The following is a 20,723-nucleotide window of genomic DNA, read 5'->3' as shown; positions in this document are numbered from 1 at the left end:
GTTCGTCTTGACCGGATGGACAGGCAATGCACTTTTTGCGGGGGGCAAACAGCCTCTGGGCAGTTGCGCTTCCGTTCTAACTCTGATCAGAAGACCAATAACCGGTCGGTTGATGATAATGCAGGAAGCCTTCGGGGCACCGGTTGTTGCGTAAACATGCAGATTAATTCATAGAAGTGCAAGTGAAACGCGGGCATTGAAAACGCGAAAGCGCCGTGAATGTTGTACTTATTGCTAGCAACCTTATAAGTAGTGTATTACGTCTATACCTTAATGATAATATTTTTAAGGGGAAAAAGTTACCTAAATTAGTTGGTCTTCGTGTTACAGCAAAACAAACTCACGGCTGAGTTGGACCAGCCCCATGCAGTGACGTAGTTGTTCTGGTTGACCGGGACCAGAGTTGAAAATTAAATGTGGAGGGTGGCCAGGCGAATAAGGGGGAGTAATCGCAGCGGTCAGCGGGAAAACTTTTCCTCTCAGTAGGACCTCCGAAATGACTGACTATTCATACTGTGTGGCCGCTTGACCGACCACCGTGACGGAGACGTGATGTCCTGGCGCGTGATAAGTGGCTTACAGCTGAGATCAGCTGAGAAACGCTGGGTATGGTCAACTTGGACGCACACACACACACACCGATGGACTAGAGGGCACTTCAGTTAAGAGGTTTTCTCGGTCCTTCAGTATAAATTCACGTGAGAAGATGAATGTAGGCGTGGCTGTTGTGTGTTGAAAATGGATGAAACTTGAAATGCTTGCGCATAAGATTGTGGGTAGACGTCTGGTCATTTCGAGAACAAACCAGTTGTGACTGAGAGTGAGTCGATGCATCATGGAACTAGCATGGACGGCTAAATCTTGGAATCAGACAGAATTTCGACGTTAATTGTTAATGGTTATACAGTTAGAAGAGCATACTCCTCGGTCGACTAATTCGGTCACACTCGTCCTCAATGACCAGATGTGTTTTCCACTAGAGGTAATCAATATCCCGTATTTCCAGAACACAGAAGAGACTCAACTCCGCAAATTTCCAACAAAGAGGTAAACACTCTGGTTGAACGACGAGTGCCTGCCCAGTTCGGGTGGCAGGGTTGTGTTCAAACGGAATATCACATCATTCAAATAACTGATTCACGTGATGGTTCCCCGAGTTTCGTAAGGTACCTCCTGAAGATGTTTAGCACGAGCTGACCTGGACTCGTAGAAGGCATTAAACAATTAAAATAGTTGTCATTACAGACAAGGTCCGTTGTTGAATATTTGTCCTATAACAAATTAGTAACAGAAGCAGAATTCACTAACCCACAAGCTATTAAGGTTGCCAAAACTGCAGTCACGTGACCCATTCGATACAGTGATCTGCCATTTGCTGGCATCACAGGTGCATTCAAACGAGCTCTTACCACCCTTTATTGATATGCTGAAATTCAAAGTAACTTAGTAGTGTTAATAGTATTTGACAGCTTGTTTGTTAGGCAGAGGAGTTGTAAATCACTTCGAACTTCGCATGACGCGGACAAAAACGATAGTACCATATTCGGCTCCATCTGTTGCACCTTGCGAACGGTAGTGGAACTCCTACGTCGGTACTTGGCTTGTTTTCCGCCCACCGTGGCACAGTATCTTGAGACAGCCTTTATGAAGACCCGGATAAATTAGTGCAACCGTATTTACAGGGCTATCGCAGAATTTCCCATGAGGCCACTCTAGAGTCCTCGTGATGGTGCGAGAAGCAACGAGCTAAGAATGCTCCATCATGATCCTTTTACGCTCTGACTGATCATGCTTTCGTGTGGTCCGTAGCCGCCTCGTGACATATCCTTCCAACTGACGTGATTCTCGATTCTTACGGACAACTTCCACTTTGGGACGCTGTTCATCTGGCAGCCATTTGCTTTGACTTGTGATGGCTGGACGGATGCTGTCGCTTGTCAGTCCGCACCTGGGACAGCGAGGAAGCTGGCCTGAGGTCTGGTATAGATGGTTCTAGCTGTTCGGTGTTTGTACGGTGTTCCATACGACGTGGTTCTATTGTGGGGCAAAGTGCTTTTTGGCCGTTTCGACTTCTGATCGAAAACCGACTGAATGTTTGCCCAATTCCAATACTCTACACAACATATTCATTGTGGCACTTACTACTTATTTTTGTCCCTCTTCCCAGGTGGCGCTGAAACACATGTTCCCATTGTCGCTAACCACAATAACCAGATCCGATTGAATATCGGGGACCACTTAAGGCTCGAATGTCCCGTTCACAGCACCTCATCCGGCAGTTTGACTGACTTCGGTGAATCGGGGACCAATACAATCCAACATGATGAGGCTTCTGGTGTGCTTTACCACTGGCGTGTACGCGACCGGCTTGATTACACATTGGACTCAGATCCACGTTACCGATTCAGTCAGAACCGTCGAGTGCTTGAAGTCACTGTGCCGTTGGAGGTAGCCGACTCGGGGACGTACACATGTACCGGAGTTACTGGATTCGGGAAAAGGGAGGTTACTTTTGAGGTTCACGTTCGAGGTAAGCTCCCTTCAAACACTGACAAGGCTACAGTAGATGGATAATTAGGGTAGAGAGGCTCAGCTAATTTCTTGATGACACCTATCTACCGGTGGCAAAATGTGATTGGATGCCTTTGTTAAGAGAACACTCTTATAACTACTTATTCGCAATCAAGACTCTGCAATTTCAGCTCGTGGTTTTACAACGACTAGCTGAAATAAATGGATGTACACAAATACTCACATATTGATTTTCACTCAGAGCTGCGTATAGTGTTTTCTCAAGATTGACTTTCTCGGTGACGGAGGCCCCTGGCCTCTCGTAGAATAGCATTATCTTGTTAGGGGTCTCACACTAGGTCATTACTGATGTGATTGGTGTCACTTCGGGGTGGTCTTACGATGGAACTACCGTCTCAGCGTCCAGTCCCCTTTGAGTAAGAATTTGCAGCGAACATAAAGGTTTTGTGGTGCTTCTCAGGTTGTAAGAAAATTGATATTGCACTCCTAATCACAGTCATTCATTTGTTTACAAATTCTTTTAGATCCAGACTCCAACCTACTATGTGCCCCAACACCACGAACCCATCAGAATGTCAAAGGTATGTCAACCTTTTACTCTGAAATTTTATATCACCTTGAGCTAGATTCTTTTGCAAGCCAGCTAAAACAATGTTCCATAAAGTATATCCCAATTCAAGATCTGTATTCGATGCGACTTATCAGAATCTGCGCACTTTCAAGCCCTCTGGCCAAGCAATATGCCAGACAGGAATATTGTCTGCATTCTGACAACCCATCAGATGCCTACAATACAAGCAGAATGCACCTTACCAATCACGCGTCATTCACATTGTTTCCCTTCCGGTCCATTACGATTACGGCCCACTTGGTGTGGTCCGCATTGCATCGTCTTCATCGCTCGTCAACCTGTCCACCCGTCCAACTCGACACGAAACGCTCGTATTTAACGTCTCTCTGCATACCAGCTTCTTGATCAGACCGTTATTTCTTTCGAATGAAATCGTGGTCCATGACACGTAAACGAACAAACTGATAACTCAACATCACCGATTTCCAACAGCACATCGACCTGTAACCTATCATCTTTGCCCATCTAACGGGCATATTTTTGATGGCTTGCCTGTCAGGGCACGCGGGTGTTCGATCAGCTGGCTGCCACGTTTGACAGGTTGGACACTGGTGAGACAGGAAGCCTGCAGCGGACGGATCAGCTGTCTTCCGTTCGCCTCGATTATTAGGTCACGTGATCAGCGTGTCTGAAGAGGAAATATTTTAAACTGTTGGTCGCTCGGTAATTAGGTCTTCCAGATGCTTTTCACAATCGGCTACCGCTAGGCAGGCACTGTGCAGAAAGTTTGTTTGACAGACTATCTGCTCAGTTAAGTACAAACAGTGCACCCACGCGAATGAGAGTATGACTGAAGAAACAAGATATTTAACAGATTGAACAATGCCATTTTCCTAACTTTTGGGAACTGGGGCAACCATCCACCTGTAAACAATGTGCAGCTTTCTGGTTCACACATGCTCAGCATCCTAAAACTTTCTAATGGAAGTTTCGATTGTGCGGATGGAAGTATTCGCACGAAAAAACGTGTGGGTTTCTGCAACGACCGGTATGGTCCTGTAGACCAACTTAGTTTTATTAGCCTGTATACGGATACTTTGACACCGTGAGTTCATATCTTGTTTGCAGAGATCTGCAAAGGGTAAGTAGCCTTTTACAGCGTTCGCGTTCAGTCGAACTGGAAGGTTTTGAAGGGGCGCCATCAGGAAGTTGCAAATCACTGGAATAACCAAATAAAACACTTCATGACTGAGTTCACAGCCTCGAGATCGAAATTCTCGCCGCGTTGGACTTAATGCCAAGCTACAAATCAGACAGTTGTACTCACGCTTGATGGTTTCACACTACTACAGACTGCCGCTCGCCCTCCCCTGATGAAATCTACTCACTAACTTCCGGATTTCTACCAGCACTCTTGGTTTTTGCTGGCTGGAGTCCCCACAATTTGGATTCATAATTTTAGGCGGGTTTAACAACCTGTGCGTGAACCCCATGAGCTTCATTCATGTATAGTTTGAATAAGAGTGCAGAAAACGATGGGGTTTAACAGGGATGAACTGAAGTCAGAAATAGCTTAAATAGCCGAAGGATACGATACTCCTATTCAAAGAAAAACAAGCCTGTGCTCGTGATCTGTCCCCGACTGAACAGTGGACAATTTCTCACATGACTTGAGACCTCACAGGCCGCTTATCCATCAGACATTCTGATCACGTGGTATGTCCGACCCCCAAACCAATACACCTAACGGGTTAGGACTGGGTCACTTGGACTTGATCGGGTTTCTCTGGTGTTACTGTAGCAACGAAGCGAATCCCATGTGTGTTTCAGCAGTTTAATCCACAGTGGGCAAATCACCCAAGCTAATCCGCCAGGTCGCATCAGAATTTGGTAATACTTTTTGTATATGTCCTCAGCAGACAGTACTAATCGGGGCCACTATTCTCTTCCCGACTTCACGTGAGTTAATTGAGCTAGAAGTTTCATTTACCGGAAGTGCAAAACAGTCTCCATGTTGGAAGATGAAATGATTGACAGGTACGAAGACGTATTTGGGTGCCTATGATTCGCACTTATAAATCCCGTCATAAAACCTATACGCGCCAATACTCATCATTCCGATTTGTCTTCATTAATAAATGGCTGAGTTCGGAAGGGATTAGAAACACTGTATCAATTTATCACGACACGGAAAAATTGATCATTGAACAACTTCATTCAACTCACAGTCCCTCGAACAGTTCTCCTGCCCTGACGCGATTATATCGATTAGTCCACCGTAAAACAGAACGAGACCTACATTTGTCATAGCCCATCAGCAGTGCGCACGTCGAGAGTGTGACCTCAGTTCTGAAACGCAGTGAAGGATGACCGTCCTTCAACTGTAAACTTTTGAAAGCAACTTCACTTAAATTATGTGGCTGATGAGTTCGAATACTCGGACGATGATCAGGTAAGTGTCCCATGTGTCCCAGGACCTCAGTTCATTGTCATTATTTTTTGTGTGAACCAAGCAGACTAGTCGCGCCAGAACAGACGGGAGTTTTTTCCAATTTAAAGTGAGGCTTTAAACAAACTACAGATAATCGACGCAATTTCTGCCTTAAAAATAGTAATGGAACTGGGCATCTGTGCATGTTCTGTGAATGTTAGTTTCAAACGATATTTCGGCCCCTAAATTTAATGGAAAGATCTAACTCCGTGTCGGTGTAAACTAGGCCACTACTAACGAGACCAGTCTACCCAGCCAGCCCTTGGTAACATAGATTGGCGTATTTCTGTGGCGATGGGCGCCGTCACAAACATGTTTCACCTTCTTCGAGAAATACACTCATTTGCAAATCAATTTGGTTTTCACGAGAGACCCAACTGAATCTCTCGTTTATGATGTTCTACAACTGAATGTGCTGCATACAGGCCACCTCATGTTGCAGTTGGTACGATATTCGAGATATCGGAGTGTATTTTGGTGAAGGAAACTCGGGGACTGCGCCTCCCTGATGAGCCCCAAGAAGGGCGAAACCGGTCGTGGGCTGTCGAAGAGCTTTCAGCAACCTTGTGAGTAGTTTGCTTCATGAAGGTTTCATCTTCATTTATGAATTACATTTCTGTTACCGGTTGACTCAGCTGAATCCCATCCCTCTTTCATAGCATATTCAAACACGTCAAAACACTCGTCTGAGAACTGTTGTCCCCCATACTGGATCCTCATTGGTCATAACACAGTACGGCCTACTGAGTGTATGCATACATTGAATATGTGTTGATTGCGTTCACCCGTTTAGTTTCAAAACGATATTTCGCCCCTAAATTTAATGGAAAGATCTAACTCCGTGTCGGTGTAAACTAGGCCACTACTAACGAGACCAGTCTACCCAGCCAGCCCTTGGTAACATAGATTGGCGTATTTCTGTGGCGATGGGCGCCGTCACAAACAGGTTTCACCTTCTTCGAGAAATACACTCATTTGCAAATCAATTTGGTTTTCACGAGAGACCCAACTGAATCTCTCGTTTATGATGTTCTACAACTGAATGTGCTGCATACAGGCCACCTCATGTTGCAGTTGGTACGATATTCGAGATATCGCAGTGTATTTTGATGAAGGAAACTCGGGGACTGCGCCTACCTGATGAGCCCCAAGAAGGGCGAAACCGGTCGTGGGCTGTCGAAGAGCTTTCAGCAACCTTGTGAGTAGTTTGCTTCATGAAGGTTTCATCTTCATTTATGAATTACATTTCTGTTACCGGTTGACTCAGCTGAATCCCATCCCTCTTTCATAGCATATTCAAACACGTCAAAACACTCGTCTGAGAACTGTTGTCCCCCATACTGGATCCTCATTGGTCATAATACAGTACGGCCTACTGAGTGTATGCATACATTGAATATGTGTTGATTGCGTTCACCCGGATAAAACACCATATGGATAGGTTTAGTTGTTCACCAAAAGAGATGAATGTGGACGTAGTCAGCCGTTGACTGATCTTCCACGCCAGTCGGTTTGAAAAACACTGGAGACCCCACAGTTGAATCGAGATCACAAAAAATCATTCGCATCTCAACGTTATTTCCAGCTCAAGCCCAACTACTTATTCGTTTTACTGTCTCCATATCTCATTCGATTGCACAGGCCGTCTCGCTCTCCGTATACAATGCCTAGAAGCGCAACATGCGACTTTGATAAGAGTAAAAATCAATAACGAGACAGAGAGACTCCAATGGAGTCCCCAGGGTGAAGATTTGTAGTCAATTTGAGTCATTAGATAGCTCAGTAATTTTGTTTTACGCACATTTGTAACTCCGTCCTAGCAATGAACAACAGTGTTTAATGTCGTCCTATGAATTCGTCGTCTACTCTGTTTGTACAGCCCCTTGTTTCCTGGATCCGTTATTGAAACAAAATCCAGTGATAACCGTTGAACAACCAGTTGGTTCTACGGTCAAATTAAACTGCGAAGCCGATGGAACCGAGCCTATTCGTTACCGCTGGTTTATGGGCAACACTGTCGCGGACTGGATCACGACAAGTCAAGGTGCACGTGGACCCATACTTACAATCGATCATGTGGGTCGTGAGCACACGGGACACTACACTTGTCAGGTGTCCAACATCGGCGGGAGTTTGAACTACACTTATCGCCTCGTTGTTACTGGTAAGGATATGTTTCGTTCATTTCCACACTTGCTGATGCAGCATCTTCGAACGCTTCCAGGGATCTACCAGGGTTGTGGCTTGCAGGAGACTAGGTAGCTTTCAAATGATATTTCTCCCTTGAAATGAGGCCAATTTACGCCGAAAGAAGCGTTGTAAAGTCATTCTATCCTCATTAGGAATCATCACCGGTGCGCATCTGACAAAACTCAGAGAGTTTCGAACCCATGACCTTCAGCTAAGGGGTTGAAAACTTCGAGCGTTTGAACAGCAGTGTGGTTGACTAGTTCCCCCAGGAGTGTAAACTTCTCGTACATCGTTAGAATTCTCTAACGCGCTTGATAGAGGCCCCGAAAATTCTCAGCTACTGGCTTCCCAACCGGGAATGTATTTCGCTCATTTGTAGCTCAAATGCCCATGTGTTATGCTGGCCAGCGGGTGTAACCGGCACATGAGAGGTCTCGGGTTTGTATCTCTTACCCGACTTTGTCCACCCTGGGTTGCTGTGACTTTCTTGGATGAAACACGTTACATATAACCGTTCAATACCTGAGCAATACTCTACGCCTGCTAACTAATTGTACCAGCATCCTAGGCTACAGACCGTTAAATAAGTTAGTCCATCAGTTGACCTCAAGGAAATGCTCCGTTGAAAGCGTGTTTGCTTTCCACCAAAAGCCCTCCATCCTCTATGGTCCCAACCGTATTGCATCCTCCCGTTCTCTCCAACTCCCTTGAATAGCTTCAGTTAACAGCCAGTCCATCTGTACCCTCCTCTGGCATGGTGCATCATCGTATAATCTATTTCCGTCCGTTTAGAACTCTCGACAAATGTGTATTCCCACTGCATTTGCTCTATTCAGGTCCAGATTATTATCAGCCCAGTCCAACTTAGGGAAAATAACTGCCAGATTGTGCATCTCATACTATTCTTCGACACTGTCTGGAAAATTTTCTGAGATGTACTCATCGTAAACTGATCTGCAGGCTAATGAAACACACACACGCACACACAATGCCCTAATTTTATACTCAGAAGACCAACAGCGGGTTTTAGGCGGTACAATTTTGATGTTGCTAGACGGAAGCCTAAAAAAACACCGTTCGAGATAATTTTATCCGTCATAAATACATAAAAGTGAAGGAAATCATCAAAAGTTCTAACAGAGCTTTGACGAAATCCATTCGTTGTGGGCTTTGCAGGATGTGTACTGTTCATGTTCACATCCCTCTCGTTTCGGGGTGAGATGGCCCAAGTGGTTGGAGCGCGAATTTACTGACCGGAAGGTCCGTGGTTCGAATCCGACCTCCGCCTCTCGACTTCCCCTTTCTAGGCCTGGGCAACCTGGCAGTATCCCAATCCTCGCGCTTCCTTCGGGTAGCATGGCAGCTAGGCACCGGAAGGGTGTTACAGATGAACGCTTCACCCTCATTTGAACAGTCGTTCTCCTGTCTTGGCGCCATTGTTCTGGCGAGCCCCCACCAAAGGGGAGAAAGCACTAGATTCGAGTTTCGCTCTTATTGGAGCACATCAGCAATGCATATCCAATGGTCGTGCCGGGCTCGAACTCCGGACAGCTGACATGCGCGGTGAACGTGTTACCACTATCTCACCAGCGCACGTTGGACGCATCTGAACTATCACGTCTGAACGGGTGAACGTGTTCACGCTTGAGCGATGTGATTGGCATGCCCGACACATCATCGGTACGACGACCCAGTAACTGTCCTGGCTGTGTCGACTGACCCGCCAGTCGGGACTTCCCAGTCAGATAGCGCCACCGAATCTTGAAACTCCGTTCAAACCCCGGCACGGCCATTGGATATGCACTGCCGATGAGCTCCAATAACAGCGAAACTCGAGTCCAGCTCTTCCCCCCTTTGGTGTGGATTCACCAGAACAATCGCGCCCGGACGGGAGGACGGCTGTTCAAACCAGAGTGACGTGAATGTGAAATCAATTTGCTTTTGAACAAGCTATGAGGAGTATTCGCAGCAATCTGAATTAAAAAATCCCTAGACAAATTTCAACCCCAACAGTATGATAGCGGACAAACTTTCAGAAGGCAGTCATATTGAGAATAAACACAAATAAGCTTCTGGGTGAGTAAACTTCTAAACACGTTGTTTTTTTAGTAGTATGTGGTGGTTGTACGTGAGACAAGGCTAGTAGTGATTATGCGGGAAGTTCTGAACCTAAGGATGCATTATTTCACTGCGGTGCTTGTTGACCTTTCCTCTCCCTGCTATAAAGTGTTCCCAGCGGAATAGAACGGAAAAATGATATTTACTGGGAGATTGGTATCATTCCATCGTCGACGTTGTCTCGAAAGACGAAATTAAAAACGGATGCCTTTTTTGTACAATCCACCAAGTTCGTATGTCTACATGTTCCCTGAAACAGTCATTGGTTCCTACTGGCCAGAGTCAATAAGCTTCTTTAATTCACGGACTAGCCGCGGACAACCCTATCTGTCTTGATCAGCTAATTTCAGCGACCTTTCAACCTAGCGAAATCCTCAAAACTAACCTAGAAAAGTAGCGAATTTACATCATTTGCAAAACTAATTTGGTTCTTCGAGAGACTCACCTGGATCCCAGCTCAATCTCTCGGTTTTGATGTTTCTTTCCAGGCACCTGAATGTGCTGCCCCAGGCCAACTCAGTTGCCTGGAAACATCGCAAACGAGAGATTCAGCTGGGATCCAAATTAGTAAGCAAATGACTGTTTATTCGCTAATTCCGTACAATTTGGTTTCAATTAGAACATAGGTTTGACGGAAACTCGGGGACTTCGCCTACCTGATGAACCCCAAGAAGGGTGAAACCGGTCGTGGGCTGTTGAGGAGTTTTCAGCAACCTTATGAGTAGTGCATAACCAAGCAAATGCTAAGGAGCTTCTTGAAACGCCAGACTGGTCAGGTTAGCTGTCACACTGGCAAATCAGAGCACTGAGGTAAAGTTGTACCGCGGTATAAACAAAGTCCTTTTACTGGAAAAGAGATTAAACCTGGTGCACCTCACGTTTAGCTTAACATTGGTGATGCGTGACTCTCCCGTATGACTCACGCATCGGCCCATTCCCCCCCTCTCCGCACACTATACCTTGCCAACATCCTACTGTATACGAAAGGCGTGACGCGCAGGGTCGGGCACCAGGGATTTTGTCAATCAAAACGATGAATCTCCACCAGTTTTACCAGAGGCTTGTGTGCATGCACGCACAAACACGAGTGTTGGTGATCCTGATTAGTTTTCAATCTCACCTACCGATGAGTTAACAAACAGAAACTGTATGTTGACAAGGTTTGTAAAAAGTTACTTTTTTGACGGACAGATATTAGTGGACACATTCAGTTTAGCAACCGTAGGCATCGAGTGGTGGTGGTGCGGGTGTTGGGGAGTCAACGGGAGACGGACGGATGTGACAGATAGCAGCTAACTGCACAGCCAATCGAAATCATTCAGTCTGATAAAATCTCCTCGCATGATTGACAGAAGTCGCTCGCGCCGCTGTCGGCTTGCCTTGGTGCATCCACTTTTTTCATCTTCCAGGTTAAGTGACTTGGTTTGCCCTTGAATTCGATGTTTATATTCATACCGGACTATTTACCCAGCATTCAAATGTATACATTGAATGACTTCGGACGTGGCCGTTCAGGCGTGGAAGGAACTACCCGTTTGCGCACTTGAAGAGTTAGTTGAAGTCAACATTGATAGTTACTGTTCCGCGTCAGTGGATAACAAGACACTGTCATTCCTGAAAAGTGTCCCTGAATTAAATGTTTAGTCCGCGCAAGGAAACCGGTGAGGTCTGTCGAGTGCCATCACTGGACACCTTATAAGAAATGTTCTTGGCAGTTGCCCTTCGAGAGAGAACAAAAGCCTGTTATTGGTGGCTGAAGCAAAAATGCTCTGGAGACGCTTGGTAGGCGTGAAGATGAGACATCGTTTGCAACGCTAGATGATGAAAATGGAAGATGTTGTGTTTCGCAAGCTGCACTGGCTAAACTAATTTAGGTTAGCTCAGTCTCCACGCCTGAATATCGATCCCTCTCCAACAAGCTGATGCACCGAACTCTGATTGGTCAAACTGTTTTCGGCCTCACTCCGAAGGGACACCATTAAATCGATGATCAAATAATTCAGAGACAGACATCAGTTGCTGTATGACTAATGCTACTGATTGGTCAAACTGTTTTCGGCCTCACTTCGAGGAGACACCATTAAATCGATGGTCAAATGATTCAGAGACAGACGTCAGCTGCTGTATGACTAATGCTGAATTTAAGTCTTACTTCCACGCACTGCTTCGACTGGGTAAATTTTCAGCGTTTATTCACCGAATGACTTCGGAAAGATACCCCCAATTGTTCTGGAAGTAATGCACAAAACCAACAAGGATATGTACGATCTACAAAAAGTTTGCGCCCTCCCGGTGACACTCCATTCTTAAAAGCTGGTTAGTCTTCAAGAAGTCAGCCACTGCGGTCAAAGTTGGACGAGACGAATAAAACGCGTCCCATTAGTGAAAAGACTGGATGATATCAAGTGTCAGACTCATACTGTTTTTGACGTGAAGTTTTATTGTGTACGGCTAAAACTTATAAGAGAGCTGCAAACCCTATCTGATTATCTCTGGATAGACGGAGAAGCGATCAGTCCCAAGGAATAAATTGCTTCATTGGTGCCGGCGGTAACCTGGTAATTTTTGTCGAATTACCTGGTAACTTAGCGTGACTACTGAAGACGCTTCCCGCCGCGCGTTTATCAACTGACTTATCGATTGACGTGAAATTTGCTATTCATGCGAAATTCACTTTATCTCCAGGTTCCAGGCTTGTCCGATTGCAGGGGCAACTAACCACAACCTAGTTCTGGCGCTGTTTCATTCCAGCCTGAAGTGGACGTCCTTGAATGAAATCCGAAACAAAAAACCCGCTTGCAAAGTAACCGGATTGATCGTTTATTTAAAGTTTACTTCCCAAAACACGGCGTTTCTTGTTGCCTAATAAGAAGTATCTTAAGGTCGAATTTTTTCGCTTGGCGATGTTGCGGTTCTCCATACTAACTTCCTCCCTAAAGAAAGAGGTTTGCTGTTAGTTGGGAGGGTGTTTATTCGGGGGGAGGACACTGACTGCACTGTTCAATATCGAATTTGGTTGCCCCTATGGCTTTCAAAGTACACGTCACGAATGAAACAGAGTACAAGTGACAGGCAGATGTCTGGGACAAAAACAAGGCTTCAGAAGAATGACAGGCAATGTTGTCCTGAATAGACTTACAACCATATAACAGAAGAAACATAATATGGGGAGGTACGCAAAGTTTTTGTACGATATATTGCATAAATATAATAACAACAACAATAATATAAGCACTCGCTTCTTGTCAAGGAACAAAGGAGAAATAGTTATATAATGTGCTGAGGGCATTAAATGGCAATTGACAAGATGGCCGTCGATTAGTTTGTTGAGCTTGGCAATTGATGTGAAAATATTTCGCAACCATTCGGGGAGACATCTTCAATGCGGTGTTGGCTGGGTAGTCCCTTTCTTCGTGCCTGCGCTTAAATAGTTTACAAAGAGCAGCTTTGAGCTGTAATCTGGTTGGCCATTGATAACCATCGCACTCGGAGTATGATTGGCCCAATCATAATCTGTGTTGCTTTGTTTGACAAGATGTCGATTAGTTTGTTGAGCTTGGCAATTGATGTGAAAATATTTCGCAACCATTCGGGGAGACATCTTCAATGCGGTGTTGGCTGGGTAGTCCCTTTCTTCGTGCCTGCGCTTAAATAGTTTACAAAGAGCAGCTTTGAGCTGTAACCTGGTTGGCCATTGATAACCATCGCACTCGGAGTATGATTGGCCCAATCATAATCTGTGTTGCTTTGTGGTTTGTATATCTTGCTTTCTACGGCCACACGACTGTTACACGCATAGGACAGTGGCAATGACAAGCAATTTCATCCGTATGTATTTTGCATACCCATCCTACAAACAACAATTGTGGCAATTACCGCGGTAACTCAATCGAAATAATGCTAACCTTTGGTTGAACTTCTTTTTGAACAAAGGAAGTAGTAGCTTCAAAGGAGCTTGATAAACAGTCGAGAGTTCTTATTTTGGTAACGTTTCGCTTTTGACAAAAAGCTTCATCAGGCCAAGTAAGCAGGTAGCCAATCAGTAAGTTTTCTTCAGATTATCACACTAGATCATTATTAAGTGTCAATTAACAGCTCTTGTCGGTTAGTGTGGTTGTCAAAATCTTGCTTTGGTGGCCTGGGGGAGTTTCAAATTAATTCTGATCGGATTTGGTTTGTTTGAGGATTCAGATCGGTTGCCACTGGTAGATTTTCTTTGGTCTCTGTGGGGTTGTGAGTGCTACGACAATTTAGCTTGAGGTGGGGGGGGGGAGGTCAAGTGGAATTCAGATGATGACTACTCTCCCTTCTGATGGCCGCACATCAGCACTTGTCAGCTCGACTGATCCAAAACCGTTCTCCACATGCTTGCCAGTTCCACGCCTTCTGTTCTGTCAACACCGGGATGCTTAACGATTTCTACCGCCTCGACTATCAGTCTTTGTGACGTAGACCGTAGTCCTCGCCTCCAAATTTCACCATTTTCTGAATCTTTTTTTGTCCCGTGTCCAGTGCGTGTTCCGCGATTCAGTACCGCTCGATATTCATCCGCGTTTCTCGGCCGCCTGTTTATTTCTCTACTTTGCTCTCCGCTTCTGGTGTGAAGTTTCCTGGCCGTCTGTCCTATATAGACCTTAGTGCATTCGTTACAATTAATTTTGTAGACACAGTCCCCGGTTCTGTTTGCTGGGAGGCGAGCCTTCAATTGCACCAGTGCAGAGCGCAGGGTGTTCCCCTTCTGGAAAGCTACACTTATGTTGGCCGTGTTTAGAAGTTTGTTCCTAGCCATGAACCCGCGATCAGTGCAATTTGCACTTCAAGTACGAAAGGCTGTTTTGAGGTTTATCCCACTAGACTACTGTCTGAACTGTCATGCACCCGCTGCGAAAAGCACAAAATGGATAGGTTAGTGTAAATGTTAGCTTTGCAGTAAGGCCACAATTTCGCTCATTATGAAAACGGCCGTTACGTAGTTTGTTCTAATGGCGTACCGTTTGACGTTGCCCGTGGTTCAAAGTGCATTCAGAGGCAGGACTGACGGAAATTGTGATAGCCAAATGAATTAGATTATGTCAATAAATCGGCATTGACTAATTACACTTGAACTATCTGGAAACCCACTTATATTTTTTCATCATATGTGGACAAGAGTTGGTAAATTTTACGATAACATTACAAAGATTGGAACGTTTTTCTACAAACAGTCAAGATTCTGTTTTGGTAAGGACAGAATTCAGAATCTGAGAACACCCTATTGAGATTTGTCAGTTGAACAAAGAAGGATAGATGACAGGGGATTTTTGGATATCACGTTGTTTTTATATCTCCCCCAGGTCTTTCAGAGGAAATGCTTAGTTCCCTTTTTATTTATTTTTATTCATTTCACAGAGCTTCCTTCTGCGACACCAAAAATTATCGGCACTGTGAGGAACTACACGTTTACCAGCGACGCGAGCGCTTCACTCACTGCCCAGATTCAATGTGCCTGTGATGAGCCTGTAATACAGGTATGCATCTAGGGTGTTAGACAACAGATGTTTAGCAGGCCTTCAACCACGGATGTACTGTTCTCGACCTGTTCCGCGTAGTTCTCAGTGTGAATAAGTTGTCAGGCATTTGTCTGTTTGTTGGGTTTTCGTATCCAGAAAGTGCCTTCCGCTTAATCAGTTTTACTGTGGTTCATATCCTCAACACTCGATGGGTTTTCACTCGAATCATATCTACTTCCTACTGCGAACGGCGCCCTGGTGTTTATTTGTGTGCAGTGAAAGTGCTTTGTTTGAAAAACACAGTGTAATTAGTAGTAAATGTTGAATTGTCATTGGATTATTGTTATTACTAAAGTAATGCATTTGCCCGACCCTCTGAGTAGTGCGTGCCGTCGAGACAATGTACAGCAATGTCCGGAATATCGACCCACCTGAAACATCAGGTGCCTTTTTGAACAACCATTCATCATCACTGACGGGCGATTTAGCTCAGATTTAGCTCAGATATTGAATTGGGCATCCAAGTCGAATTTCCTTGACAGAAGGCCTCGTTCATATTGCTTCCGAAAACTCGTGGACAACCTACTAAAGGTTTTGTTTTTCTTGGGGGTTCATTAGGTAGGCTCAGTCCCAGAGTTTCCCTCAACTTTGTGTTGCGCCTGAACACAAATAGCGCGAAATGCGCCAAGTAAACTCATTTGCGCATGAGGACGATTTTGATGGGTGATTCCCTTTTTAACCGAATGCGCTGCACAAAGGCCACCTCATGTTTCAGTTTGTACGTTATTCGAGACATTGAGACCCTGAGAGAACACACTACTCAGTATTCATTATTACCTAATTATTCATTAGAAAATAACTAAAACAGACAAAATATTGCAGAGTGTACATCGTACAACTAAGAGACTTTCGAAACCGGCTGAAATAAACGATGGTTCGGGCGTTCAATTTCGAGAGATTGAACTACGTTTGAACGTTAAGTTGCGAAATTCGCTTGCTGGGTCTGAGGTTATGGAACCTGCCAAATCAGCTACTGGAACTTCTGGTTAGAAAACGCTACTCACACTACTTTGTTGTACAAATCAATGTAAACTTTTTTACCTTCATCGCAGATTTTCGACATCACTTTTACTTGGGCCACATACTACTCAAAATTCGCCCTCCAGAGGCTTGCAAGTGTCTATTATACGGTTAGAATACATCCGAAAGTGGAATGGGTATATCTGGCGTCTGATCGTCACCGTTCACCATAGGCTTTGGAACTTGCCTTTTTATAGTACTAGATACTTTCAGACAAAAGTCACATAGGCTCTGACAATGGGTTGGTTACAAAGAACTCCTTGGAACCGGACAATATGTTTGATGTAACATGCAGCTCATCATGACGTGAGTGCAACTGAAGCACGTTTAGTCCCCCCGTCGAGCAGAATTGGCTGCTTGGGTAAATGGGTTACCAGTTATATCGGAATGAGGCTAAAACAAGGACAGTGGTAAAATACTGGACAGACCTCCTCATGTTTCATTTGGTGCGATATTTGAGGAACCGTAGTACACTGTCTATATGTAACACACTACTAATAAGTTTGCTGAAAACTCTTGCAGGGGTTCTCAGCAACCCTATTAGAACTGCGTTGTGCCTAAGAATTAGAGTGCTTCTACTCACCTGCTTGAGTTGGTAATCTGCTGCCCATCATGTTTCCCAAAGAAACCTTCCATAGATCTCCGAGAGATCTATGAAAATTTATGCTAACGTGAAACGCGGTCCTGGAAACTCAGACTGACCAAAGATAGAAAGGGGTTGTGATGTGTAAGACCAATAGCATACGATCAGGACATACAAAATTCCATCAGTGACCGGACAGTACCCATATCTCATTACGTAACATATGAAACTTATTTCCTCATTTGCATTCCATCGGAAACGAACAATGCCTTTCACAGCAAAACACCGTTAATCTTCTGACGGTCTATGGAAACCAAGGACCACCACAAAAACAGGCATTGAGACAAAAAACACGTGTGGAATGAATTGGAGCCCCTAGCCCTTCTGAAGGGTGTTGTCCAAAATAAGCTGTCGAAAACGATTGCTTCGCCTCAAACTTGTGAACTTGAATTCTCCACTTGATCCATCATGCAGACAGACTGATATATGGTATCTGTCAGTTCCATCCAAAACATGTTTTTAACCCATATTCTGTGTACTTGAGCTTCGGGTCTTTTCGGGGTTTACTGAATTCCCCATAATCTGCATCAGTGTAGTTTTTAGGCTTTATGGTTTGCAAACAGTGTACATACTTGGCTGGCTTGTATTCGATATATGTCGAACGCCATGCTGTAAACCGGATGTAGTCCATCAGCTTTGTGATACCTACCTTCGTTCAAATGGGAGAACTTTTATTCAAGTCGTTAGGGCCACGACATTCCTGATTTGTGCTCTACATTCTCGGCCATGATCAAACAGCAAAATCACCACCGTATCCTAAATGAACAAAACAAACTGCTGAAAGCCTTCAAAAGCAAAAAGTGCCAACGGAATTGATATTAGTCTTAAATTTGGCGATGACTACTAAATCAATGCACAAGCCTGTAAGAATGACTGATGTTTACTCAGCACACGTATCACTCACAATACACGCACAGCGGTGGTAGTTTTCATTGACCGGATCACGTGCTTCCCATCGAGCGAATATTCAATTGCATCTTTGAATGAAACTCGGAAAATTTTCAGGTTGACTTTCCAGTTAGTCACTAACCAAAGTGGCAAAGTTTTGCATCCAAAGGACTTTCAAAATATCACAGACCCGTCGGTCAGTTGGTTGCCCAATTTATTTTCAGCCTATCCACTTTGGAATACGGAACTTGAGAAAACATGTTAGTCCTAACATAGTTTATAATGCCAGTTCACTGCCCTCCACGCCTCCTTATCTTTTTTTCAGTGGCTGAAACGTGTAGAACCCGGGGAAGAATCAACTTACGAACAAAACGGAGCAAGGAAAATCCCACTGCCCAATGCCAGAGAAGCTGAAAGGAACGAAGTGTTTGTGATACTTGGATCTTGGCCTGGTTCCCCAGCGGTAGTGGAGAAAACGATATCCCAGGCAATCGACCCAGCCAGCTCCGGAATCTCGCGATCCCCGGATACCACGGGGCAGCATGATAGTTCACCGTATTACAACACGAAGCCACACGCAAAGATACCACCTGAGCAAGTTTTCACCACAAAGCTAAATTTTCAAAAGCCTCTTGACAAAGAAAAACAAGCAGGAAAGTACATTGTCATGACCATGAGTTTGTCAGACGTAAAAAGCATGGAGTACGCCGTGATTTACGTCGACATTGTTCAAGGCAAGTACGATGATTTCTTTTTTAACTAGGCTACTGAGTAACTGATTAGTAGCTTCTAATTATTTCAAATATATTGACCGACGGCTACATTGCGTGAAATTGGCATACCAAAATCTGCTTGATAATGTGTCCTGCCACACAGTCAAGTTTTGAAAAGCAAACAGTGAGAGGGCAGAGAAGCATGGTATCGTTAGTCTCACCCTTGCCGGACATTAGAGTATTTGAGTTGTTCAAGACCAGAATTTTGTATTTTTTTCGGGAGTAGATGAGTCAAATAAATTTCTTGCAATCGTATTTTCACTGTGTGGCAACCATTCCTTATCTATGTTACTCACCTCTCACAGATCCGGGATTCCTGAAAGGAAGGCGAGTGCTATTCTATTTTCTCATCCCGTTTGGACTGCTGTTCATCATTTTGGGTCTCGTCGCCTATGTGTTCTTCTGCCGTCGCAAAGGCTCGACTAGAAACTCCCTATCTTCGAGCAATGAACGTTGTATCTTGAGAACCACTGACCTCAGCTCACAAGCTTACCACGTAATGCTGAATGGCAAGAAGACCTCCAGCCTTCAAACATCGTCCAGGCATTCGTCCAATAGTCAGGTGACTGGCAGACAGCCGTATGCACTTTTAGGTATACAGTCTCCTTTGTTGCAAAGTGAAATAAGGCCAGCGGCAGCAACAAACGGAATAGGGCAGCACAATTCTTTGAGCGAAGCGTCCACACGTCCAGCGTATTATGCGGTCGGCGCACCTCAGGGGCAAACGACTGTTACACCTCTTATTGGCATGCCCAATACGACTAATCAAAATTCGAATAGTGATTTCAATAACGCCGGGAACAATGCATACTTTCCTGTGTCGCATACATCAACCCAAAGAAATCTGCCTTATCCACCAACAGTTCCGGTGACAATGTTCGGTGGGATGGTGGAACAGCAACAGTTTTTCATGACCCCTTCCGGACCAGTTGCTTCCAATTCCTCTGGGTACGAAGGATCCAACGGACAGTTTCATCACTTCCAACCTGTACCCTCTTTCTCCTCGTCCTCATCCAATCAACGAATGAACGTTCCAATTGCACCATCAATTGCCACAGAAATTTCTTTCGATCAATATTCTGCCGTTAGTCAAGGTCAATTATCTTCCGGTACACTAACCAATCATTACACTGCTCCATTCAACGATTACTCTCGGGGGCATGGTCCCGAAATGACAGATAATACGGGCAACATGCAACACAACTTTCCGAGAGCATAGAATAAAGTTGGAAAGACAATCTTTTACGTACTAAATGGAACTCAAGCCTGGGTAAAACTTGACGGACCACAGCAAATCAAACGACGCAAAAGATTATATAACCACATCTCAGGCTTAAGCTGTGAATAATGACTTCACCCGCGGTCCACTGCAATGCGTTGCCTCCTTCGAATTATCGCGAACCGTCACTGATATTTTCCCGACATATCTACCCAACTCCTCACCGAATCCCGACCATATGCTGCGACTTACTTCACGACCCAGGACCCATTGATTTGCATTTGAAATTGTCTACAGGGTGTTTTTTGCTGCATTTATCTCCGTGATCTTGTAAAGTTGAACACGGTTACCATGTTTCGATAGACCATTATTTTCTCTTGTTCATCGTCCCCCCTTAATCCGTACAAAACCTTGGAGAATTGCGATGACGGTTGCTACGCAACCGGCGCTACTTCCCAGTCTTGTATGCTTCATCCCTTTTGCAACACCTGCTATAAGTGCTCACAGATGTACAAAGAGTATTACCGTAATGGCACAACAATAAAAGCAGAATTTCTAAAATAGAGACTTAGTGTTTCGAATGAGACGAACCAAAGTGAGAGTTTGGGAGATGTGATAACTACATTTTTATCGAAACAAATCATAAAATCCTAAAACAAATGGGATGGGGGCAACATGAGCGATTCCATGGAGTTGGTTTTGAATTCTCTTCATGCTAACGCAGAGCAG

General features: G+C 44.6%; 1 protein-coding gene across 1 annotated transcript; it reads left to right on the top strand.

The window, feature by feature from the left end:
- Positions 1-2,091: 2,091 nt before the first annotated feature.
- T265_10657 (hypothetical protein) lies at positions 2,092-20,521 on the top strand (the record flags this gene model as incomplete). Its single annotated transcript, XM_009177105.1, has 4 exons — positions 2,092-2,530; positions 3,057-3,113; positions 7,474-7,758; positions 19,081-20,521. The coding sequence occupies 4 exons, from the start codon at positions 2,092-2,094 to the stop codon at positions 19,992-19,994; spliced, it is 1,695 nt and encodes a 564-aa protein (XP_009175369.1).
- Positions 20,522-20,723: the final 202 nt, after the last annotated feature.

The sequence above is a fragment of the Opisthorchis viverrini genome (assembly GCF_000715545.1).
Source record: "Opisthorchis viverrini unplaced genomic scaffold opera_v5_389, whole genome shotgun sequence".
NCBI lineage: Eukaryota > Metazoa > Platyhelminthes > Trematoda > Opisthorchiida > Opisthorchiidae > Opisthorchis > Opisthorchis viverrini.
This window is presented reverse-complemented; position numbering and strand designations above follow the sequence as displayed.